The sequence below is a fragment of the Labeo rohita genome, chromosome 25, assembly GCF_022985175.1.
Source record: "Labeo rohita strain BAU-BD-2019 chromosome 25, IGBB_LRoh.1.0, whole genome shotgun sequence".
Classification (NCBI taxonomy): Eukaryota; Metazoa; Chordata; class Actinopteri; order Cypriniformes; family Cyprinidae; genus Labeo; species Labeo rohita.
Window position 1 is genome coordinate 22,173,713 of NC_066893.1, and position 27,054 is coordinate 22,200,766.

A 27,054-nucleotide genomic window follows, 5' to 3' on the forward strand; every position below is an offset into this window, starting at 1 on the left:
TTAAACTGAACGTTTATAAAAGTGTCTTCTTCACTACACTGAGTTTGTAATGTATGGCTAATGATGAATGCAGCATTACTCTTGATGCAGCAGGTGTACCGTTCCTGACGCAGTCTGTTCAGCCGTCTGCTGTCATCCCTCACACGCGCTCAGCGCTTATTTACCGGGCAACAGTTGCATCATCTGTCAACCGGTGCGGTAGAGCAGCCCTACTTTGCAATACCTCGAGAACACGGAATCACGCATTTGCGCGCGCGTTACACGTTCTGTTGGTTCAGCTCGAGCGCGTCTCCTCGTCGCGGTGAGTCAGTGAGGCGGGATCCGCGATTGGATTAGTCGCTGTGCGTCGGTCAGTCCTCGTTCTGTTTGGCGGTACCGTAACCGGGCGGCATGAAACGGAATGCGGGCAACGATTAAAACCGGTCACAGAGTCACAGAGAGCGATACTCGCGTTCGCGGCTTTATCCGTTTGTGTTTTGTGTTTCCTGTAAGGCTGGAAAGATTGACGCGTTAAGAAGGTTATTCGGAGGCAGCGCTCACCCTGGAAGCACCATGGCCAGGGGAAGCGAGGAATCTGTGAATGGATCGTGGAAAAAGCAAGTGGATGACATCAGGAAGATATTTGAGTTTAAGGAAATCCTCGGGACGTGAGTATGAATAATGCTTTGACATTGTGAATGACTGACGGCTTTTGTAATCTGCATATCACAGAGTCAATGTCCTCCAGTTTGGCTTCTCAAAGTTTGACCTGTGAGATTATTCTAATGTTACAGACAGGTGAAATACTCAACTTTATCATTGCATTAGACATTTATTTGCTGGGTTATAAATAGCATAAAAAGTGAAAGCTTTTTTTATGGCTCATTGACTCAAAAAGGTTGTGTTTTTGTCCCTCATAAATATATGTGTAAACAACAGGACACTCATTTGCATATGCATTTATATATGGAAATAAAAGGTAGTATATTCTGTTTACTCATACTTATTTTATTCATTCAGAGGTTAATAGACAGAAAAAAATTGCATCCTCAGGTTATCTGTCAACCCTGTTACCATCATAAATAATTACTAAAATTAAATGTAATTATCTATCTATCTATCTATCTATCTATCAGTCAACTGTTACCATGATTATGTACAGTAAATAAGTGATTACTGAGATATATATATATATATATATATATATATATATATTTTTTTTTTTAATATTATTTAATATTTTTATTTTTAATATTTGCAATGAATTATTTTTCTAATAAACACTTTCGCATAACACATTTCATATATATGCTTATATTATTCATTTGTATTAATAAAAAGATTTTGCATTCCCAGGTTATCCATTAATCTTGTGACCATCAAAATTAATTACTGAAATGAACTATAATTCGAAATATATATATAAAAAAACTGCTCTACTATTTATCACTATTTTACGTTTTGTAAGGTTTGTCAGTCAACCCTGTTACCACAATTTTATACAGTAAACAATGATTGTTGACAACTGGTTCTTTTTTTTTTTTGAGCATGGCATTCTTTTTCTGATAGCACTTTCCATATGTATGGTTATATTATTTTTTTCCAGATGTTACTAGACCAGTTAATTGAAGAAAGACGTGAATTTGCACCCCTAGTTATCTGTCAACCCTGTTACCATCATAAATAATTATTAAAATTACATGTAATTCAATAAATAAAAAAACACAAATTTTTTTTAAACTATCTTACATTTTGTAGGTTTTGTCAGTCAACCCTGTTACCACAATTTTATACAGTAAACAAGTGATTGTTGACAACTGGTTACCATCATAAATAATTATTAAAATGACATCTAATTCAATAAATGGAAAAAAAAGGTCATGTAATCACTATTTTTGGGGGATAAAATCCCATTTTTTAAACACTATCTTACATCTTACATTTTGTAGGGTTTGTCAATCAGTCCTGTTACCACAATACCACGCTGAGCGCGTGTGAGAGATGACAAGTGATTGTTGACAAGACAAATGGATATTTTTAAAAAGATCAGCATTAAATAATTTATCTGATAACACTTTACTTTCCATGTGTATGGTTACATTATTTATTCAGATGTTATTAGACTGGTTGAATAAAAAAAGACTTGAATTTGCACCCTAAGTTATCCCTCAACCCTGTTATCATTATAAATAATTATTAATCTTGCATTTTTAAAAAATCCTATTTTTTTTATCTATCTTGCATTTTGTAGGTTTTGTCAGTCAACCCTGTTACCACAGTTTTATACAGTAGACAAGTAATTGTTCACAACTGATTCTTTTCTTTTTCTGATAACACTTTAATTTTCATATATGGTGATATTATTTAGTTGTTTTTAGACCAGTTGAATAAAAAAAAGACTTGAATTTGCATCCTCAGGTTATCCGTCAACCCTGTTAGCATTATAAATAATTATTAAAATGAAATCTAGTTCAATAAATTAAAAAATCTGTCATGTAATCACCTTTTTGTTTTTGTTTTGTTTTTTTAATCCTATTTTTTAACATCATTATCTTATCTTATTTTGTAGGGTTTGCCAGTCAACCATGTTACAACAGTTTTCTACAGTAAAGTGATTGTTGCCACTGGTATGTTGTTTAAAATATCAGCATTAAATTATTTTTCTAATAGCGTTTTACTTTCCCTATATATGCTTACATTTTTTATTTAGATGGTTTTAGACCAGTTGATTTCAAAAAAAAAGAAAAGGTGTCCCTAGGTTGTCAGTCAACCCTGTTACCATCGTAAATTATCATTAAAATTAAATGTAATTCAGTTCATTAAATCACCTTTTTTGGAAAAATATCCTATTTTTATCACTATCTATTTGTAAGGTTTGTCAGTCAGCCCTGTTACCATGGTTTGTACAGTAAGCAAATGGACATTTGTAGCAGTATCAGCATTCTTCTTCTAATAAACACTTTATAGTTTCATGACCTTGAGCGCAAGACTAGTAACGGCTAAATGAACTGTAAAACTGTCAAACGTGTCACTAAGGTGAAAGTGTGTCCCAGCATTCCCTTGTTCTTATAAACTGCAAAGCTGCACATTAAATCACACATATAATAGGATGTTCTGGGCAATGTTGTCTTTATCAATGCATAATATGTATGCATTTTAAATCCATACTTAACCCACTTGGCACAGCGGGTTTTAACATGCAGGCCTTCTTCTGTCACTTTTAATATCCCACAACCGGCAACATGGCCTTATGTTGTCATGAACAACTGTTCCTCTTCTGTTGTAGCAGCACTGAAATACAGGTTCACTGGGTTTTCCCTAGTAATTCCTTGAAATAGACCAAAAGATGTCTATTTATATGGTGCGCAGGGACCAAAAACAGGACAGGTATTTTTATGTCCCTTAGAGAGAGAAAACATTGTTCATCTTTCACCATTTGTGTAGTTTTAATTTATTTTTTTTCTTTACTCGTCCTGTAAACTGTGATAGTGCCTTAGCTGACACGCTCAGCACCAATGTAATGAACTGCACATTTTTGAATCAGTTAATCAAGATTAAGTGCCTTTTCCAAACATCTGAAAATAATGTTTGTATAAGGCAGATGATTATAGCCAGGTCAGGCATGTATGATACTTCAAATATGTAATATTATTATTATTATTATTATTATTTTTTTTAAATGTTTGTCTATATAAGACAGATGAACTCAAATTTATGTTATTTTATTTTATTGTTTTTTTTTTTAATTTATGTCTATGTAAGGCTGATGAGCTCAAATATGTATTTTATTTTATTTTATTTTTTAAATGTTTGTCTATATAAGGAACATGAGCTCAATATGTATTTTATTTTATTTTATTTTTTAAATATTTGTCTATAAAAGGCAGATGAGCTCAAAAATATTTTTATTTTATTTTTCAATACTGTGCCTTTTTCAAACATCTGAATGTGTATATAATCTATATAAGGCAGATAAGCTCTTTTATTATTATTATTATTATTATTATTATTATTATTGCTTTTTTTTTTTTTTAAATGTATGTCTGTGTAAGGCTGATGAGCTCAAATATGTATTTTATTTTATTTTTTAAATGTTTGTCTATATAAGACAGATCATCTGAAGATAATGTATATAATCTATATAAGGCAGATAAGCTCATATTTTTTTTTTATTTTATTTGTTTTATTTTATTTTATTTTTTATTGTATTGTTTTTTTTGTTTTTTGTTTTTTTATGTATGTCTATGTAAGGCTGATGAGCTCAAATAAGTATTTTATTTTATTTTTTAAATGTTTGTCTATATAAGGCAAATTTTATTTCAAGTATATTTTTATCAAATATATTTTATTTTATTTTATCCAATACTGTGCCAAACATCTGAAGATAATGTATATGATCTATATAAAGCTCTATTATTTTATTTTATTTTTAATTTTTTTTAATGTATGTCTATGTAAGGCTGATAAACTGAAATATGTATTTTATTTTATTATTTTGTTTTTCAATACTGTGCCTTTTCCAAACATCTGAAGATAATGTGTATATAATCTATATAAGGTAGATAAGCTCATACATATTTTATTTTATTTTATTTGTTGCATTTTATTTTATTTTATTTTATTTTATTTTCTTATTCAATTAAACAAATTTTTTTTTATTTATTTATTTATTTTAATTTTTTTATTGGTTTTTTTTACGTATGTCTGTGTAAGGCTGATGAGCTCAAATATTTATTTTATTTTATTTTATTTTATTTTCAATACAGTGCCTTTCCCGAACATCTGAAGATGTGTGTATAAGTCAGATGAGGATGCTTAGGTCACAAACACATTATAACACGATGGAGATTTGTATTATATAATGTTTGTACAATAGCACACCAAAAGTCTCTTACAAAAGGATTTACTTGCAGCTTTAGTAAATACAGACCAATCCTGACCTGTAAATGTATCATTTTTATCGAAGCTCCATTAGTCATGCCAATTACAATAGTTCATAGAGAATCCTCCAAATTACGTACTTCCATGTCTCAGGCTCTGATACTGTATTACATCTCATAGGTCCAACAGCAAGATTCACAGTTGTGTTTGCACGTGTACGTTTAATCCGACTGTTTGACAGCATGTCATCTGGGGTTCAACACTCCACTCTCAATGCTCTGAAGTCTTGACTGTGGATTATGTGACTACAGAACAGGGAAAAGACTCAGATTATACGGTTTCTCGAGTTTCTCTTGCTCTTTGCATGTCCAGATTATAATTATTTTTTTTATTGTGTTGTGCACACACCACTGCACCAGAGCTTTTAAGGTCATTCTAATGCTTGGATGATGCAATTCTCCCCCCCCCCCCCCACTGCTCCAGTCATTTGTGTTGTTTTCATTTCAAAGATGATGATGATTATGATGCAATGATCATAATTCATCATCAACACCTGGAATTACACCTGACATCAAACACACCTGAACAAGCTAATCGAGTTCTTCAGGATTCCTTTCCAAAACCGATTTGACAATAAAAAGCATTTAAAAGCAAAAAGCATTAAAAGCATTTCAAGAAAGTTTTTTGTAAGAGCCCTTGTTATTCTTAATTTTGACGTTTATTTTAATTTTTACACCAGGCATGTACATCAGTTAAAAATATTGGTTATTGGTATACTTGATCTGTGATAATTGGTATTGGCATTGGCCCTGAAAAACATATCAGATGACCCCTATTAATTAATAAATAATATTAATTAATAATTAAACCATTTAATAAATTATATATTTAAATGTATAAATATACATTACTATTCAAAGGTTAGGCCATTTTGTTTTGTATCACAATGTATGTATTACTAACATATTAATATTACTAAAATATTATATAACTGTTGATCCATTGATAATGATAGACTAAATGTTTCTTTAGCAGCAAATCATCATATTAGAATTATTTCTGAAGGATCATGTGACACTGAAGACTGGAGTAATGATGCTGAAAATTTTGCTTTGTATCACAGTAATAAATTATATTTTAACATATGTTCAAATAGAAAACAGTTATTTGTAATTGTAATAAAATGTAACAGTATTACTGTTTTTATGGAAGTCTGTTTCCACCAAAAAAAAAGGTTACTGCTTATTTATTTATTTATTATATATTTATATATATATATATATATATATATATATATATATACACACACACACACATACATATATATTTTTTATTTATTTATTTATTTTAATCTCGCAATTCTGACTTTTTTTCTCAGAATATAAACTCACCATTACAAGTTAAAAAGTCAGAATTGGGAGATAAAAACTCACAATTCTGACTTTTTCTCACAATTACAAGTTTGTGTCTTGCAAATCTGTCTTTATTCTCGCAATTCTGAATTTTTTCTCGCAATTCTGACTTTTTTTCTCGCAATTCTTGCTTTTTCTCGCAATTGCAAGTTTGTATCTTGCCATTCTGTCTTTATTCTTGCAATTCTGAGTTTTTTTCTCGCAATTCTTACTTTTTTTCACAATTGCGAGTTTGTACCTTGCAATTCTGTCTTTATTCTCACAATTCTGAATTTTTTTTTCTTGCAATTGCGAGTTTATATCTTGCAATTCTGACTTTTTTCTTGCAAATCAGGTTTTTTTTAGATATAAACTCATAATTGTGAGTTAGTTTTGAGGGGGAAAAAGACTGTTTATATATCTCACAATTCTGACTTAATAACTTGCAATCCCGTGTTATAAAGTCAGAATCGCAAATTGCGAGAAATAAGCCATAAAATATAAAATAAATTCTAAGAAAAAAGTCACAGTTGCCAGATAGACTCGCAATTCAAAAAAACAAAAAAAAACAAAACTGAATTGTGAGTTTATATCTTGCAAATCTGACTTTATTTCTCAATTCTTTCTTCTATATAAGCTCGCAATTCTGAGAAATAAGGTTGCAATTCAGAATAGCGAGATGTAAACTCGCAATTGCGAGATAAAAAGTTGCAATTACTTTTTTACATTTTTTTTATACAGTGGCGGAAACAGGCTTACGTAATTTTTACTGTATTTTATATCAAATAAATGCAGCCTTGGTATGAAGAGAGTTCCTTCAGAAGACATTTAAAAATCTTACAGACCACAAACTTATAAAAATAGAACTGCATTTGGCAATGGATGTTAAAAGCTGTTGTAACGTGTGCTAAATTTGATCAAGAACAAGCATAAATCTAGAACACGTTTCACTTGGATTATCTCTCTAGGATTTCCCATCCTGAAGATGACATAACAGATTCTCTAATACGACTTACACAAGATTTTCCAGACGCAGCTTTCAGACGCACTAAACTGAAAACAGCACAAAGATGAGCCAGATAAATGTTTCTTTAACAATACATTCTTAGAAATCATACAATTTACCATGCAGATTTTGGATATCTACTATTATAATGTACCAAGTTCCTACGGCATCCGTAAAACCTTTTACAATTAGACTACTTTGGCAGAAAAGGTGTTAATTCTTATTATTTTTTGTTTATATTACATTCAATTATGCCTGTTTACTATTAATCTGTGCGTTTTATCATATCAGGCTATTGAGAGCTATGCTTTTACAATAAGTTTATCACATTTAAATATGTTTAGACACTCTTAAATACTGTTGCTCTATTATATATGCCATAATGGGACAGAATCTGCAAGCAAGCATGTTTTTGATTTGTACAGAAAGACAATGACACCTGGTGTTTTGGTTCACATTTTATTTCTTGACAGAAATAGCTCAGACTTTCCTACACACAATGACTCAACAAAAACCTACACACAATCTCCACCCATCCGCACAGTCTTTATTGTTTAAACTTCGTTTGTACGGCTTTAGGCATTTCTAAATGAGAAAATACCATCAGTGTAGTGTTAATCTGTTAATTTTAGATTAATCCCATCTTAATCCTGTTACCTTCCAAGTGGAGGTGCCAGTTTTCCAGAAATTCACCTGAGGTCGCGGTTGCATATGTTCAGCATGTCATTGCTGAAATGATAAAAGTTCCTTTTTTGGTTTAAATATTCCTTTTAATAAGACTTTTCAGCTGCTCTGTTCTGAATTGACATTTCCCTCACATTCCATAATATGTGTCTACACCCACATCCCATATACTTATCCAATATATATATAGATTTATGAAACTGATATTCACATGAGAAATTCAATATTAGTGCAAAACAATGAGGTGATGGACCACAGAGTCATGATATATAAAGACTAGTTCCTCACTGACCTCATGTTATGCAAATTCAAACGCAAACCTATGCATGCTTTCCAGAGAAGTGTTTTGTTGCAAAATATACTTTACAGTCTGGTGCACGACAAGGAACGCAAAACACTTAAAGGTCAATGGATGTGGGTTAACCGTTATACTTTTATAGCATGTGACACACATGGCATTGAGTTTTTGAGTTTAAACTTCCTGTGGCTTTGCTGATTTCCTCTGCTGTTGGTTGACTGACAGCAAACTGATGGCAAAAATGCAGCTACTCTACTACACAAGCAATGCTACCCATAACTTTCTAGCACTTTCTACCATTTTATTTTTATTATTTTATTTTATTGTATTTTTATTTTTATTTTTATTTATTTTTATTTTTTGGGGGGGCTGATTGTAAAAATGCAAAATACCACCATATTTTATTTTATTTATTTTATTTTATTATTATTATTTATTTATTTTTTCTTATAATTCATTGCACTGCAATACCATATTTTGTTTTATTTTATTTTATTTTATTTTATTTTATTTTATTTTATTTTATTTTATTTTATTTTTTAGTTTTAGTTTGAGTTTTTCATGCTGCTTGTTGACTGCATGTGTGCTATTACTTTTCTAAACAATTAAATCTGCCTTTTTCTGACTTGGCCAAGTAAACAGTTACATAGCAACCACCCATAATTCCCTGGCAAACACATAACAATCCACTTAATACCTCTCATTTTGTTTTTATTATTATTTTTAAGTTGCTTTGAATTATGAGGTGTTTTTTGTTTATTTTTGTGTTATTTTGTTTTGCTTTGTTTTGTTTAGGGTTTTTTATGCTGTTTATTGACTTGAGGTGTGCTTTTACTTTCTAAGAAGTCAAATTTTCTATGTTTATTTTTTATTTTGTTTTATTTTTATTTTTCTGTTTTTTTTATTCTGTTTATGGGGGCTGATTGTTGACTTGAGGTGTGTTACCCAAAACTTTCTAGCACTGCAATACCATTATTAATTTTATTTTATTTTATTTTATTTTTTGGGGATGATTGTTGACTTGAGGTGTGCTACCCATAACTTCCTAGCACTACAATACCACTTTTTATTTATTTTATTTTATGTTAATTTATTTATTTTGGGGGGGTGATTGACTTGAGGTGTTTTACCCAAAACTTCCTAGCACTGCAATGCCATTTTTTATTTTATTTTATTTTATTTTATTTTATTTTATTTTTGGGCTGATTGTTGACTTGAGGTGTCTCACTCATAACTTCCCAGCACTGTAATATTATGTTTTGTTTTGTTTTGTTTTGTTTTGTTTTGTTATATTTTATCTTTTGGGCTGATTGTTGACTTGAGGTGTCTTACTCATAACTTCCCAGCACTGCAATATTATGTTTTGTTTTGTTTTGTTTTGTTTTGTTTTGTTTTGTTTTGTTTTGTTTTGTTTTTTGTTTTGTTTTGTTTTGTTTTGTTTTGTTTTATTTTTTGGGCTGATTGTTGACTTGAGGGGTTCTACCTATAATTAATTGCACTGCAATACCATGTTTTGTTTTATTTTAGTTTAGTTTAGTTTAGTTTAGTTTTATTTAATTTTTTTTGGGCTGATTGTTGACTTGAGGTGTGTTACCCATAACTTCCTAGAACTGCAATACCATTTATTTAATTTAATTTAATTTAATTTTATTTTATTTTTGCTGAATTTAGTGTTAAGATTTTTTTGATTGCTGCTTGTTGATTAGAGTTGTGGTATTACTTTCTAAACAATTAAATTTGCTGTTGTGTTTTGCTGTTTTAATTTTATTTGTTTGTTTGTTTGTTTGTTTGTTTGTTTGTTTGTTTTTGGCTGATTGTTGACTTGAGGTGTGCTACCCGTAATTCTCCCTAGCAATACCCCCTATTTATTTCTTTATTTTTAATTTGTTTTATTATTATTTGCTTCTTGATGAATTGAATAATTTTTTTTTTTTTTTTTTATCCTGCTTGTAGACTCGAGGTGTGCTCGTATTTTCTAAACAATCAAATTTGCTGTTTTGCTTTGTTCTGTTTTATTTAGTTTTATTTTTTATTTTTCACGCTGCTTGTTGACCAAACAATCATATTCGTAACTCCCTAGCAACGGCATAGCAATGCTCTTCATACCACTCTGAACATCTTAACATCCACCTTGCAACTCCTGGCAACCATCCAGAACACTTAACTACCGCTTGCACCCAAAAACACGTCTAATGTTGTCCTGCGAAAGGTGTCTGAATTACATATGTGTTAAATCTGCTGTTTAATGCACTCTGTGCAACCTCACGCTGTTGTTTTTTTTTTCTAGTTTAATCCTTTGCAGAGATGAACACTGCGCCCACTGCAATCTCACACGCTTATATGAACACATAGCTTACAAAGTACTCAACCTGCTGGGCGCTCGGCCAATGAGTCACTACATTTCTAGCCTCCTGAAGGGCTTACGTTTCAATCGCAGATGAGAGTTGAATTTTACAGTTTAAGAAACAGATGACAAATGCTTCATTTTGGCAAAGCACCAAGCCCTATATTTAGTAAAACGGTTCAGGAAACCTTTTGACTGAAAAGCGGCCTTTTGTTCCAAGCTTTCCGAATTGCGGCAAGGGCTCGTGTCAGAGTTTGTAAATGACTGTGTGTGTGCCGAGGGATTAGAGCGGATTTTCAGTGACCAATAAAGGCTTAGCAGCAAGCCACAGTGATACCAACTGATTACACATAGTGCATATGATACAACATACCTACTGAATCACAGTAGACCTGAATGTGTGCGTACAGGTTTACCAGTGGTTTTAAACAAATATTTGAAGAAGTACAGACATTTGAAGTGGGTCTTTAGTATTTGAAATGCTCATAAATTGGTCAAGGCAAATTGTTGTTAAGATTTTATTTTATTTTATTTTATTTTAATCTTATTGTATGTTGTGCTTCTGCCCCTTTGTAGGCAGTCTTTTTTTATTTTATTTTATTTTATTTTATTTTATTTTATTTTTATTTTATCTTATTTTATTTTATTTTATACTTCTGTCCCTTTTGAGTGTCTATCTAGAGCACTGTTTTTTAAAATTTTATAATAATCTTTAATAATTTCTTATAAAAAAAAATAATAATAAAAATTTAGATTTTCCTAGATTTTTGCTTATGCTTCTGGCGCTTTGTAGGCTGCCTAAAGGCTGCATTAATAATTTTTAATTTATTTAATAATTATTTTATTTTATTTTATTTTAATTTGCTTCTGCCTCTTTGTAGGGTGTCTAAATTTTTATTTTATTTTGTTTTATGCTGCTTCCTCAAGCACTAATTTGTATTTCATTTTATTTAATTTTATTATTTTGCTTCTGTCCCTTTGTAGGGTGTCTAAGTTTTATTTTATTTCATTTTTAGCTGCTGCCTAAAGCACTAATATTTATTTTATTATATTTTATTTTATTTTGCTTCTGTCCATTTGTAGGGTGTCTATTATATCTATGTTTATTTTATTTATTTATTTTATTTTATTATTTTATTTTACTTTTATACTGCTTCTGCCTGTTTTTAGAGTGTCTAAAGCACTACTATTTTGAACATTTTATAATCTTTACTAATTTCCTATAAAATATAATAATAAACATAATAATAATTATTATTTTGATTTTCCCCCTTTTTTATTTTATTTTGTTTTATGCTTCTGGCTCTTTGTAGGCTGCCTAAATCCTACCTTTTTTATTTTATTTTATTTTTTATTTTGCTTCTGTCCATTTGTAGGGTGTCTAAATTTGTGTTTTATTTTAGATTTTATTTATTTGCTTTAATTTATTATTATTATTATTATTATTATTATTATTATTATTATTATTATACCTACCTTTACCTAAAGCACTAATATTTATTTTATTTTGTTTTATTTTATTTTATTTTATTTTATTTTATTTTATTTTATTTTTCTTCTGTCCCTTTGTAGGGTGTCTAAATTTGTATTTTATTTTATACATATATATATATATATATATATATATATAGCGTGTTGCTTTAGTTTTTATTATTATTATTATTTTATTTGGTTTTATGCTTCTGCCTCTTTATAGCTGCATAAAGCACTAACATTTGTTATTATTTTATTTTGTTTCTGACCCTTTGTAGGCTGTCTAAAGCACTACTTTTTTTATTAATTATTTGGTTTTATTATTTTTATATTTTATTTTATTCTGTCATGTTTATGCTGTTTTGTTTTTGTTTTGTTTGTTGTTATGTTTAATTTTATAACTATTCTATGTTTTATTTGATTTTGTTGTATTTTATTCTGGCTATCTAATGCACTTCTGTTTTTGATTTCTATTTTCATTTTCATTTTATTATTCTATTTTCACTGTTGTTTCAGACTATCAGACCCCACTATATGCTGCGTACCTTTCAAGCACCTTATTTTGTCTGTCTTTTTTCTGTATTCTTTCTCTTTTGGTATTCTCCAACCGCTATTTTACACAGCCTTCCTTTCATGCTTGTTTTTTCCCCCAGTGGGGCATTTTCTGAGGTGGTCCTGGCCCAGGAGAAGGCCACAGGAGAGATGTACGCCGTGAAATGCATCCCAAAAAAAGCACTAAGAGGAAAAGAGAGCGGAATAGAAAACGAGATTGCGGTGCTGAGGAAGTAAGTATTCTAAAAGCTCCCAGAAAAGGCTTAAAATAACAAACCCGACACCCATTACATGCTTTACACGAGTTCCTCTAGCTACAGACGAAAACCCTAAAGTTCAAAGAAAGCTGTTAGTGGGAGTTTGAGCTTTTCTCCACAGAGCGAGAGATGACTCAGCCTTTACGACACGCCCCTCACAGCCTCCTACCTTTACCGACTCCCACCTGTCGCTGTCAAAAGCGGCGGAAGCATTTTAAAGGCCGTACAAATGATTCATGTGGCCTCCGCCGCAGACCTCGCTATTCACCGCACATTGAGGCCGAGCGCAGGTCCGCGGTTGTCATGGTAAAAAGGCGTTCAGGCAAGGAGGCGAGGCATTACGTTGGCGAGTAAAAACGCTGCAGCTTGCAGCTGGATTGGAGAAGCAGTGGTCAGAATGATAGTAGTGACAACTTACATTTGGGAATTTCTTTTGTTTTCATCATCTGCATGAATAAAATAGCTCTACATATCAGCCCAGAATGTATGCAGGAATGTCTAACTTCAGCCATCCAAAACAAAGCCTTTGTAATCCACTCAAGTCATTGTAATTGATCAAATATTTTGTCTTTTCTTTTCAGGATCAAGCATGAGAACATTGTGGCACTGGAAGACATTTACGAGAGCCCCACTCATTTGTATCTTATTATGCAACTGTGAGTAGAATCTGTTTGCTACTTCAATTAATGCTTTAAGTCTGCAAAGTCTTTGAAAGGGAGCCAAACCTAAAACACTTGAGAAGTAATGTGTTCTTGTTGAATGATGTGTGCAGTCCAGGATATTCTTCTTCCTGTCATTTCAATTCACATTCCAGTTTGACGTCCTGTGGGGAGTCCGACTCATGACTTGAAAGAAAGCCAATTCTTATTCTGATTCGTGTCCAAGCCTGCTGCTGTTGTTTGAAATCATTTTATTGAATTAAACATCTGATGATTGCCATATTCCCCATCCATAATCTATAGATTTTCAAGAGAAGCATTTGCATTTTTTTTAAACCCAGATTCGAGTGTTTATTTTATTTTATTTTATTTTATTTTATTTTATTTATTATTTCCTGCGTGTTGGATTAAATCACCTGAATTATGTTTGTTTTTATTTAATGTAATGTACTTGAATTTTATTATTTGCTTTAATAATTAATAATTAAAAAATATATATATATTGTATTAATTTTATTTATTATTTGATTCACCTGAATTATGGGTTATTTTATTTTATTCAATTTTTTAGAGTTGTTTTGTTTTTTGTCTTTTTGTTTTGCTTTGCTTTTAAATTTAGTTTTTTTTGTCATTTTGTTTTGCTTTGAGTTGTTTTGTTTCTTTTGTCTTTTTTGCTTTGCTTTGAGTTGTTGTTGTTGTTGTTGTTTTTTGTCTTTTTTCTTTGCTTTGAGATGTTGTTTTGTTTCGCGAGGTTTTTTTTTGTAATTTTGTTTTGCTTTGCTTTAAATTGTTTAGTTTTGTTGTAATTTTGTTTTGTTTTATTTTTTTCTTCTTTTTGTCCTTTTGTTTTGCTTTGCTTTGAGTTGTTTTGTTTTTTTGTCTTTTTGCTTTGAATTTTGTTTCGCTTTGAGTTGTTTTTTGTTTTGTTTTTTTGTCCTTTTGTTTTGCTTTGCTTAAATTTTGTTTGTCATTTTGTTTTGCTTTGTTTATTTTTTCCTATTTTTGTCCTTTTGTTTTGCTTTGAGTTTTTTTTGTTTTGTTTTGTCTTTTTGCTTTGTTTTGAGTTGCTTTTTTGTCATTTTATTTTGCTTGTTTTTATTTATGTTTTTTCTTCTTTTTATTGTTTTTTGATTGCTTATTTTGAAGATTATTTTGTTTATTTTTTGCTGCTTTATTTTATTATTGAATTTGATCACACAACTTTTCTTTGCTTTGTTTTGTGTTTCATGCTGTTTGTTGATTTGAGGTGTGCTATTACTTTTCTAAACAATCAAATTTGTTATGGTTTGACTTGGCCCAGTAAACAAATGCCTAACAACATTTTATAATAACATTTTATTTTATTTTATTTATTTGTATATTTTATTTTATTTTAATGATTTTTTTTTTTTTTTTTTTTTTTTTTTTTTAAAAGTGAATAAAAAAGCTATTAAGTAGAAAACACACTACTGTTCAAAAGTTTGGGTGTCAGTATTTTTTTTTCTGCAAGAAATAAATACATTCATACTTTTCATTCATCAAGAATGCATTACATTTTAGTAACCGTAAACAGTATTATACCTGCATGTGATTTTGACATTTAGATCACTTCCAGAATAAAAATTTCCTGATAATTTACTTACCCCCATGTCATCCAAGATGTTAATGTCTTTTTTTCTTCAGTCAAAAAGAAATTAAGCTTTTTGAGGAAAACATTTTAGGATTTTTCTCCATATAGTGGACTTCAGTGAGCATCAGCAGGTTGAAGGTCCAAATTGCAGTTTCAATGCAGCTTCAAAGGGCTCTACACGATCCCAGCCAATGAATAAGGGTCTTATGTAATGAAACGATTGTTCATTTTATTAAAAAAAAAAATAATAATAATAAATCAACTTTTTGTCTCTTTACTTCGGTTCAAAAAAGCAGGTTAGCGCGAAAAACTTATCATAAGAATCATTTTCTCCTCAAACCTCAAAATCATTCGACGTTGTTGTTTTACCCTTTTTTGTAAAGGCTGTTTGGCTTTCTTTGCACGTTTGCTTTGTAAACAGTGGGTCGGTACTTCCACTATGTCACGCATGACCTTTCCAACATGATTACGTAATGTGTGAAGTCGAGCTAGTGCAAGACATTTGTTGTTAAAAAGTATAGAATTTAATTTTTTTTTTTTTTTAAATGCCTGATCATTTTGCTAGATAAGACATATAAGACACATAATATTATCAGGAATTTTTTATTCTGGAAATGAACTAAAGGAAAAGTCCACTTCCAGAACAAAAATGGACAGATAATGTATTCACCCCCTTGTCATACAAGATGTTCATGTGTTTTTTTTTTTTTTTCTTCAGTCGTTAAACATTTAAATTGCATTTTGGAAGTTCAAAATGGGGGCACCATATTGGTCCATTATATGGAGAAAATTCCTCAAAAAAAAAAATTCTTTACGACTGAAGAAAGAAAGACATGAACATCTTGGAAGGGGTGAGTACATTATCTGTCAATTTTTGTCCTGGAAGTGGACTTCTCTTTAATCATTTAATAACTACATTTAAAAAAAATAAAGACATTTGTTAAAAACAAATTTCTTTCATTTTTCAGTGTGTCAGGCGGGGAGTTGTTTGATCGTATTGTAGAGAGGGGTTTCTACACGGAGCAGGATGCCAGCGCGTTAATCAAACAGGTTCTGGATGCGGTTAACTACCTCCATTCGCTGGGGATAGTCCACCGAGACCTGAAGGTGATGATTTCCCTTGGCTGATTTCCTTCACAGCAAAACAGATCGATATACAGAGACGTGCACTTTCATTATACAGTATATAGGATACTGGAACATGAGACACGAAAGGTCACCGCACCGTGATCACTCACTTCCACTTGAGTGGAAACAAGACGTACGGTGTAAATAACTCTGTAACTTTTTAACCTTTTCACCCTCTCTCTCATCTCCTGACAGCCAGAGAATCTGCTCTATTTTAACCCACATGAGGAATCCAAGATTATGATAAGTGATTTCGGCCTGTCCAAGATGGAGGGCGCAGCCAATGACATAATGTCCACGGCTTGTGGGACGCCAGGATACGTGGGTAAGGCTGTCGATCCATTAAATATCAGTGTGAATCTACAGTGAATCTGAATGTTTAAAAAATGATTGGAATTTTAAAGAGATAGTTCACCCAGAAATGAAAATTCTGTCATTAATTACATGTCATTTCAAACCTGTAAGACCTTTGTTCATCTTTGGAACACAAATTAATATATTTTTTATGAAATTCGAGAGCTTCCCTGCAAAGACAGCAATGCAACTGACACATTCAAGACCCAGAAAGGTATTAAGGAAGTAAGGAAAGGACGTGATGTGTGGCCAAGTATGGTGTACCGGAATTTGTGCTAACCCATTTAACCCATTCTGCATTTAACCCATCCACACACAGTAGTGAGTAGTGAACAAAAACACACACACACACTCGAACCCGAGTCCTTTCGGTTACAAGCCTGACTCCCTAACCATTAGGCCACAGCTGCCCCTTGCCCCTTTGTGCACAAAAAGTATTTTCATAGCTTCATAACATTAAGGTTGAACCACTGATGTCACATGGACTATTTTAACGATGTCCTTACTACCTTTCTGGGCCTTGAACGTGGTAGTTGTGTTGCTGTCTGCAAGGTCAGAAAGGTCATGATCACATTTGTTTTGGGGCCCATTATCCTTAATTACCCTTTACAATTGAATAAATGTATCATATTTCATTTCCTCTCTCTATTATTACTTCAGCTCCAGAGGTATTAGCGCAGAAGCCTTACAGCAAAGCTGTGGACTGCTGGTCCATCGGAGTGATTGCTTACATCTTGTGAGTACTTTTTCCCCCCATACGAAACACATTTGGCTACTTTCCAGTCATTATTTTGAAAAGAAGTCTTTAGCTTAAAATACTGACCACTGTTGAATCCTCGACCTCCTCAGGTTATGTGGATACCCTCCGTTTTACGATGAGAATGACTCCAAACTGTTTGAGCAAATACTGAGGGCAGAATACGAGTTTGATTCCCCATACTGGGATGATATTTCTGATTCAGGTGTGTATGGTTTTGGAAATCAGTGTGAAGTGAATTATATGTTATACACTGACCAAAATTATAAACGCAACATTCCCCCATTTTTCATGAGCTGAACTCAAAGATCTGAGACTTTTTCTAAGAAATATTGTTCACAAATCTGTCTAAATCTGTGTAGGTGAGCACTTCTCCTTTGCTGAGATAATCCATCCATATCAAGATGCTGATTAGACAGCATGATTATTGCACAGGTGTGCCTTAGGCTGGCCACAATAAAAGGCCACTCTAAAATGCACAGTTTTATCACACAGCACAATGCCACAGATGTCACATGTTTTGAGGGAGCGTGCAATTGTCATGCTGACTGCAGGAATGTCCAACAGAGCTGTTGTCCGTGAATTGAATGTTCATTTCTCTACTATAAGCCGTCTCCAAAGGCGTTTCAGAGAATTTTGCAGTACATCCAACCGGCCTCACAACCGCAGACCATGTGTAACCACACCAGCCCAGGACCTCCACATCCAGCATCTTCACCTCCAAGATCATCTGAGACCAGCCAGCCGGAAAGCTGCTGCAACAGTCGGTTTGCATGACCAAAGAATTTCTGCAAAAACTGTCAGATACCATCTCAGGGAAGCTCATCTGCATGCTCGTCGTCCTCATCGGGGTCTCGACCTGACTGCAGTTCGTCTTTGTAACTGACTTGAGTGGGCAAATGCTCACATTCTATCCCATCTGGCACTTTGGAGAGGTGTTCTCTTCACGGATGAATCCCGGTTTTCACTGTACAGGGCAGATGGCAGACAGCGTGTATGGCGTTGTGTGGGTGAGCGGTTTGCTGATGTCATTGTTGTGGATTGAGTGGCCCACGGTGGCGGTGGGATATGGTATGGGCAGGCGTATGTTATGGACAACGAACACAGGTGCATTTTATTGATGGCATTTTGAATGCACAGAGATACCATGATGAGATTCTGAGGCCCATTGTTGTGCCATTCATCCATGCACGGCCCCATGTTGCAAGGATCTGTGCTAAAGGAGAAGTGCTCACTAACACAGATTTAGACAGATTTGTGAAAAATATTTGAGAGAAATAGGCCTTTTGTGTACATAGAAAAAGTCTTAGATCTTTGAGTTCAGCTGATGAAAAATGGGGGCAAAAACAAAAGTGTTGCGTTTATAATTTTGGTCAGTGTAGTTACACGGATATTTCACCCAAAAAATGAAAATTCTGTCATTTACTCATGCTCATATTTTAAAGAATGTTGGTGACTCGTTGATTTCCATAGTATTTTTGTCCATACTATGAAAGTTAATGGAACCTGAAAATGTTTGCCTCCAATATTCTTCAGAATAAGGGTGAGTAAATAAACAGAATTTTCATTTTTGGGTGATTTATGCCTTTACTGACTTAAACTTTCACGCATATTTGTATCAGCTTCAATCTTGGAGAAAATGACAACCTTCCTCACCTCCTTTCGATTCTTCTACCCACTTAAACGCCATCATTAAGTATGACTTGGGTTACATGTGTTTACTTGTCACTGACAGTCACGACTTTGTTTTTTTTTTTGTCCCATGAGCAACACTTTAATAAGGGTTTTTCGAAAGTAACACTGAGGTATTGCAGCCAGATATAAATCGGCAGTTGAGAAGCATTATCTGGCGCTGGGCGATTCAGCATCGTTTGAAAATAACAACTCGACACCCACACCACAAGCTGTTCCCTGGTGTCTAGGGAAGTGTAGGAGGGTGTCATTTTTTTCACAATTAGAACTGCGCCCTTGTGTAACTGATTCAGGTTTCTTTATTTTCACATTTGTCTTGTTTCATAGCTAAAGACTTCATTAGTAACCTGATGCAGAAAGATCCAGAAAAGAGGTTCACTTGTGAAGAGGCTCTTCGGCATCCATGGTGAGCGAACAGGAATATAGACGCATTGAGTTCACAGCGTTTCGGATGAAAAACCCCAGGGTTATATTAGTTGCTGCAGGTTTATGGTTTTAGTAGCTGTTGATAACATTAAGCATATTTCCCTGCTTCCTTAATGCTCATTGCTGTGTTCAAATTTGTTATTCCTAATACAATCAGCATAAATTAAACATGTTTACACTATGATGCATGAATACTTTTAAATATTACATCAATTCAAACAATATATGTTGACTTCAGGTAAATTAGGAAACTGGGTAAAAAATAGTCCAATCATGCTAAATTAATCCTATTATGTTATATTATATTATATTATATTATATTATATTATATTATATTATATTATATTATATTATATTATATTATATTATATTATATTATATTATATTATGTATGTGACCCTGGACCACAAAACCAGTCTTAAGTAGCACATGTATATTTGTAGCAATAGCCAAAAATTGTAAAATAGCCATCAAAATTATTGATTTTCCTTTTATGTCAAAAATCATTAGGATATTAATTAAAGATCATGTTCCATGAGGGTATTTTTTTAATTTCCTACCGTAAATATCTAAAAACTTAATTTTTAATTAGTAATATGCATTGAATATGCATTAATATGCAAGAACTTCATTTGGACAGCTTTAAAGGCAGTTTTCTCAATTTTTTTATTTTATTTTATTTATTTATTTTTCGCACCCTCAGATTCCAGATTTTCAAATAGTTGTATCTCAGCCAAATATATAAGAAACCATACATCAATAGAAGGCTTATTTATTCAGCTTTCAGATTATGTATAGAACTCAAAAATGACACTTATGACTGGTTTTGTAGTCCAGGGTCACATATATTATATTATATTATATTATATTAGTATTTTTATGCATTACAGTAATGAGAACTGGGGACAATCTTATTAATTGTCATGAAAATGTCAGAATAAAATAGGCTTATTTTTATTTTTGTTTATATTAAGTATAAATTTATATACACTACAGTTCAAACTTTTTTTTTTTGGAGTTTGAAATTCATTATTCTCAGTACAATCAGCATAAATTAAACATGTTTACATCATGATGCATGAATAATTTTCAATATTATATAAACTTAAACAATATAGATTGACCTAAGATAAATTTGGGAAATAGTCCAATCATCCTGAATTAACCATATTATATTATACTATATTATAAAGAATATTTATTTCTATGCATTACAGTAATGGACTGAGGACAGAACTGGGGACAATCTTGTCATAAAAATGTTATAAATGCAAATGAATGAATATAATATAATATAATATAATATAATATAATATAATATAATATAATATAATATAATATAATTATTTTGAAAGGAGGTGTAAAAACTTTTATAATGTTACGAAATGTTTGTATTTTATATAAATGCTGTTTTTTTTGAACATTCAACTCATAAAATCCTGAAAAGGCATAAGTCGGCAAACTAAAATGATTTCTGAAGGAGCACGTGACACTAAAGACTGGAGTAATGATGATGCTAAAAATTCAGCTTTGCATCACAGAAATAAATTACCTTTTAAAATATAAATAAATAAATTTATATTTATATTTATATTTATATTTATATTTATATTTATATTTATATTTATATATAGTGCAAAACAGGGTTATTAGTTTAAAAACTAATCAAAACTAAACAAAATTTCTGATTTTATTTTAGCCAGTAGCCAACATTTCTCATTCTAACTTGTACTAAACTGTCTAAACATAACACTAAAATACAAATGAATAAAAATGTAAACATTTTTTGAAAATAAAAATTAAATATATAAAAATAATAAAATAGAAAAAACAAAATGTGCTATATATATATATATATATATATATATATATATATACATATATATATATATATTAGTCACATATCATAAGACTCTGCCTCCTTATGGATGTCAGATGACACTGCAGGATGTCCAACCACTGACTTTCGTCTAATTGCAGGATAGCTGGTGATACTGCGCTCTGTAAGAACATCCACGAATCAGTCAGCCGACAGATGAAGAAGAACTTCGCCAAAGCAAAATGGCGAGTAAGTGACCACTTCCTGTCCTCCTGCAAAATTTTACACTGAACCAATAGATTTCTCATTCAGTCTTTATTCTCCTCACAGCAAGCGTTTAATGCTACCGCAGTGATCAGGCACATGAGACGTCTTCAGCTCGGCAGCAGTATGGATTCCTCTCAACACAGGAAGCAGAATCCACCATCCATGCCAGGGAAAAGTCAGTCGGTCGATGTTTCCTCAGTCCACCGCAACGACTGTAAGTTTACGCCTTAATGCTTTATGTTTCACGAGTTCAAACTCACAAGACTTGATTTACTCATCACCAGTGATGTGCTGTGTGTTGTATTATGTCGTATTGTCAAACAGCCCTTGAAGAGGGTGTTATCTTTGTCTAGGTTCGTCCATGCAAGCGACAAACTCTTCCTCGAGGACGCCCGAGCGCCACACGCGGCCATCCACGGTCACTACCATCATCACTGGCTCCAAATGACATCACTTCCTGTCAGACTGCTCACTTGACTGTTGCACTTTGTGGAAAGACGTGTTTTCTTCTATTTAACGGTAACTTCCATTGTCCGCAGTCGCCCGTTCAAACCAGTTTTCCTTTCTGGAAAGCCAATGGCGTACTAAGAAACGAGGCTTAAAAATAGCGGCCTGTGTGAATTTCAGGGACTGTTTTGTCAGGATTTGGACGTTTGAATGGATATTACAAACCATGAGATGAAGAACAGCTTTGAGTATTAATAGAAGATATAAAAGGTGTAGATAAAACCGTTTCATTCATTAAAAAGGTGTACCTTTTGCTGCTTTATTTCAACCTGCTGCTGTTATGAACAACCAAACGATAAAGGATGTGAGATTTCCAGAAGCTGGTGTAGTAAATACAGGCTAATAAATAATAGCCAATACGTATAAACGTAAAATTCGGTTCTGGATGCATCTGGCATTTATTCATGAGAGAATGAAGGATGTGACTATTGTACAAATAGAAATGTGCAGATTAATGTTTTTATCAGCAATTCGTTAATATAAGTGAAAGAATCTGGAGTGATTTGTGTGTAAATGTTTCTGAAAGTATAAAATGGTGGTGAAAAGCACTTTTTGTGTATGTTTTGGATTTATTTTGTAAGCTTTGCTTTTTAAAATGACTTTTGGTCACACTTTACATTGCAGTGATTATGTTGCGTTGTGTAAATTCAGGTATTGCTATTGCCACTGTACATTATATGTAATATAGACACTGTAATGTAAACTGTTATATCATAATTTAGTTCTTTTATTGTGGCTAATGAGGAGATCGAACAACGCTTGGCCAATAACGTGTATGTTTTATCACAGATCTATATGAAAAGTACCAGCTTCAGTGACGGACATCTGTATTTGCTGATCTTGTGTTTCAGTGAAGCGAAAACGACTAAAATTTCACACATCGTCCCAGTGTACGGATGCAAACATCGCAGTTTTCCAGTTTAACCGAAGCTGTTTTGATATGATGTGTCCACTGATATACGACTGTGAGCGGTTCAAACAGTAAATCTTGCATGTCATCCTGGTCTTCATACCGGCCCGCTGAATTTAGCAGCTGAGTGCTGGTTCTTTCATTCAGGTCGCAGAAATGATGTAAGCAGTGTTTTCTCTTTAGTAGATTTGTTCTGTGGTGAGTGTATGGTTTCAAATTTTCATTAAACACAATGATAACACCTGTTTTATTGTTGAGTTTTGTGATTCAGACTGTTACAAAGATTTACAACATGAAATATTTGCTCATACTGCAATACTGCTTGTATTAAATGTTAATGTAACACTCCAAAAATCGGGTTACTTTGAAATAAGGTTAAAATGAATAATCATTAAAAAACTTTAAGTTACAGATTCAATGTAACTTGTGCTGACTTCCGTCAGTGTGTGAGGAAATGTACAGTACATTATAAACTAGCCATGAAATAACAACTAGCGAGTTATTCTATTAGTCGTACAGTGAGGGTTATAAAAGCCTACGTATGATATGAATAAATGTACATAATTTTAAAGAACTATGATACATGGATTACATACGTTCTGCATGCATGAATACACATAGACATCTACTTTCTTTTGCGCGATTGTGCGCATGTTTACTACAGACATTGTGCCACAGAAATATGCTGTAAAGTACTGTAAAGCTCTCTACCCGTTTGCTTGTAGTTATCCGCTGTTTTACACCGTGTGTCGGTTGTATTCGTAAGATGGGTCGAGGCCGTCGTAGTGAAACTCTCTCCACTGCTCTGTCTTCTCTCTGGTGCGCTCGTCTTGCTCTGGAGGAGAATAAAATGCAGTAATTTTAGCTTTAAGTGTATTTAGATAATTGTACATGAGCCTAGACGGTACCAAATATAATATTTGAACAACTGTAAATATTTTATGTTATACCACATGACCATGTGATACTGTACAGAAATTAAAAACAGGCATATTTACATAGTGTTGTATCATGTCATATGCTAACTGAATATTTTTTTTTAAATAAACTATTCATAGAGCAATCTATTTCAATCTATTTCTCCCACACTGCTAGGGCATTTATTATGCCACGTTTTTTTTTCTCTCAGTATATTAGGCAAGATATTAGAACAATATTAAAGCGGCGTTCTTTTATTTTCCCCCCTCCAAAATGCTTAATAAGATTTGGTAACCCTGTTTCGTAAAACCCTACAAGGTTCAGCTAAGTTCAAGCGTAATCCTGTTTGCTTGAGTGACTTGGCGTTGAATGATCTCAGAACGCTACTAATGCGGCCTGATCCAAAATGGCCACCAGGTGAGTGATTTGAGTTCTCACCATCATGCTCCTCTTCGGCATAACTTTCAAACTCATTCCTCTGTTCCTCATGATACTCCCTCCTTCTCTCATCTGCGGCCAGCCTCTGTCTCTGTTCAGCTAATAAGACAACAAAATGTGAGAGGAGAGGAAATAAAAACAGGAATATGCTCAGACAAGGCATGACAATAATGTTTACAAATTATTCAGAACTTATAGCGTAGTAAACAGACCAGTTTTTTCTGTTGTATCATGTTTTTATTATACCATACTTTAACTAAATGCAGTTTATTCTCACTTAATGATAAGAAATATGAAATACACAGTTTAAAAACATTAGGTTTTACTATGCTAACATTAAATCGTATACATAAAGCATGGCTGTTTGTGATTACATCACTGTTTATATTACATAATAGGATCACCTGATTTAGTGTGACAGCAGCAGCGCATTATAAAACACCAAAGCTGCATACTAATTCATTTTATTTTATTGTAAGTCCAAAACAGCTGTTTATGATGACACTTGGGATGTTCAAAATGAAAGAGAATCCTCTTGTCCTTATCCTCACCTCACCATTTGAATACAAAGTCACAAAGGTGAGTCAAACAATTTTTGGTGAGCCCTTAACCTTAACCTAACATTCTCAAATCCGGCCAAAGCCAAATGAAAACCTTGAAAAAACAGCAGAGCTCCTCCTCCAGCACTGGCAGGAGCTAAAGTCTGGTTTCTCCAGCCTGCCCTGTGGTTCCTGCTATGTGCTGCGGTTCGCCGTCTTTACATTCCTCAGCTGGCTCGAAACGCAACACCTGTGTGGCCATTGCTAGCCACTACTAAAAGGGATCTTTATTATTGTTTTACGCTAGCAAGCCTGACCAAAAAGTCCTAGATGCTACAAAAGTGATGTGATTGATGACAATTTACTTCAAATTCTTACTTTTTGAGTGTTTAAAAGTTTGTGGTCAGTAATATTTTTGAAAGAAGACTCTTTTGCTCACTAAGTGTGCATTTATTAGATCAAAAATACAGTAAAACCAGTAAAAAAAAAAAATTAAATCTTATTATATATTAAAATAACTATTTTTTTGGTTGAATATATTTTAAAATAGAATTTATTTCTGTAGTGCAAAGCTGAATTTTCAGCAGCCATTACTCCAGTCTTAGGTATTATTATCAGTTTTGCAGCTTTATATTTTTGTGGAAACTGATACACTCAGTTATTCTGTCTAAATCAAATGTTCTGGATTGTCCATTGTAGTTGACAGTTGCTCAAGGGGTTGCACTTGAATTCAGGTTTTTGAAAGAGTTTTCACACAAGCACAAATAGCCTCACCGTTTATCTCATCTTGAGTTTTCACAGCCCTCCTGCTTCGCCGTTTGAAGAAGCTGGAGGCGTCTGCCTCTGGCATGAAGATCTTCCTCAGTGCACCTTTGGTGAAAAAGAAATACATTGATGAGGGGGAAGAACTCTTGAGAAAGATCTACAGCAACATTGTGAAGATTTGAAGATCACCTTGAGGATCGGCTGCCTTCTTATCTGACACAGCGGCGGTGTCGGCTCCATGGAACACTGTAACAGAGGAAACACGGTTTGAGGTAAGTCCAAAAGATTTTTCACCCTTTCCAGGGACTGTTAGACCTGTGGTTCCCCATATTGGTAAATCAACACTTCCCTTGGCCAGTACAGTAAACCACTGTCTGGTTACTCACAGGTGATGGCAGACAAAACGAGACAGGTGAGAAGGAGAGGTCGTGTCCAGGACATGTTTAGATTTAGTGAGAGCAAAGAAAAAGCTGCTGATGTTCTCAGGGACGTCCTGCCTGAGACTGGGCTTGTGGTCGTGAGAGCAGTGAATGAAATTTGACCTGGAGGGTGAAGGAGGGGTGGAGTCTTCGGAATGTGTTGCTTTTGGAGTAGGGGGTGGCACCGGAAAGGAAAGGTGGCAAGGATCGAGCTCTGTGGGATCTCGCTTGAAACGATCATATGACATGGGAAGGGTGAAATGTTTGTTTGTTGTTGTTGTTGTTTTTTTTGGCCTAATGACGTTATTTGGCAAGGCATTACTGCATTAGGAATTTATTAATGACACTGTATTTTGAATAAAAATGGGTAACAGATGGGTACTTGTAACACATTTATTATTCTTAGTTCATATTAATTGCAACATTTACTAATACGTTATAAAAATCCAAAGTTTTTTTGTTAATATTAAGTAATGGACTTCATGCATATCAATCAAGCATGAACTAAAAATAAACAGCTGTATTTTTGTTAACTAACATTAAGCAGGATTAATAAATACTGATACTAATGAACCTTATTGGAAAGTACTACTGGAATATGTAAGTGAAGGGCATTTTGTGGCAATAATGTGAAACTGGATATAACTTTTAATTGTGTTTTAATTCCCTTCATTGTTTTATGGTGGTTTAGGGTTTTAGGTGTTACATTGTCATAGCAAAAACATTGCAAAATAGTATATAACTTTAATTAAAATTATGTTAACAAATTATTTACATGATGTGACATAATATTAATTAGCAAAAAAATATTGTTTTCTTTACAAAAAATGACATTGCAGTGAGGCAGACACTTTATAATAAAAAAAGCACTTACATTAATTCTTCTGTTAAAACTTGTATATTATTCAAGCTATAAAGTTGTAATTTTTACAGTCAGCTTATGGATTTAGGCATTGTGTGGAACCATAATCTTAAAATTGTC

At 32.9% G+C, this 27,054-nt stretch overlaps 2 protein-coding genes across 4 annotated transcripts; one reads left to right on the top strand and one right to left on the bottom strand.

The window, feature by feature from the left end:
* Positions 1-101: 101 nt before the first annotated feature.
* On the top strand, positions 102-23,238 carry camk1db (calcium/calmodulin-dependent protein kinase 1Db). 3 transcript variants are annotated; one of them, XM_051099243.1, is made up of 12 exons: positions 102-647; positions 2,549-2,606; positions 12,710-12,841; positions 13,447-13,521; positions 16,102-16,240; positions 16,457-16,586; positions 17,276-17,351; positions 17,465-17,577; positions 19,392-19,470; positions 21,471-21,558; positions 21,640-21,790; positions 21,930-23,238. In XM_051099243.1, exons 3-12 carry the CDS (start codon positions 12,759-12,761, stop codon positions 22,022-22,024), a joined length of 1,029 nt encoding a protein of 342 aa, XP_050955200.1. In that variant the 5' UTR covers positions 102-647; positions 2,549-2,606; positions 12,710-12,758; the 3' UTR covers positions 22,025-23,238. The 3 variants fall into 3 exon arrangements, with proteins under 3 accessions (XP_050955200.1, XP_050955198.1, XP_050955199.1); XM_051099241.1 differs by lacking the exon at positions 2,549-2,606 and having other exon boundaries at positions 104-647; XM_051099242.1 differs by lacking the exon at positions 2,549-2,606 and having other exon boundaries at positions 105-647; positions 21,901-23,238.
* Positions 23,222-26,179, bottom strand: ucmab (upper zone of growth plate and cartilage matrix associated b). The gene is made up of 5 exons (XM_051099253.1): positions 26,040-26,179; positions 25,843-25,899; positions 25,663-25,758; positions 24,350-24,448; positions 23,222-23,828 (listed from the first exon to the last, which is right to left on the bottom strand). The coding sequence occupies exons 1-5, from the start codon at positions 26,092-26,094 to the stop codon at positions 23,731-23,733; spliced, it is 405 nt and encodes a 134-aa protein (XP_050955210.1). The 5' UTR covers positions 26,095-26,179; the 3' UTR covers positions 23,222-23,730.
* Between the last annotated feature and the right edge of the window lie 875 nt (positions 26,180-27,054).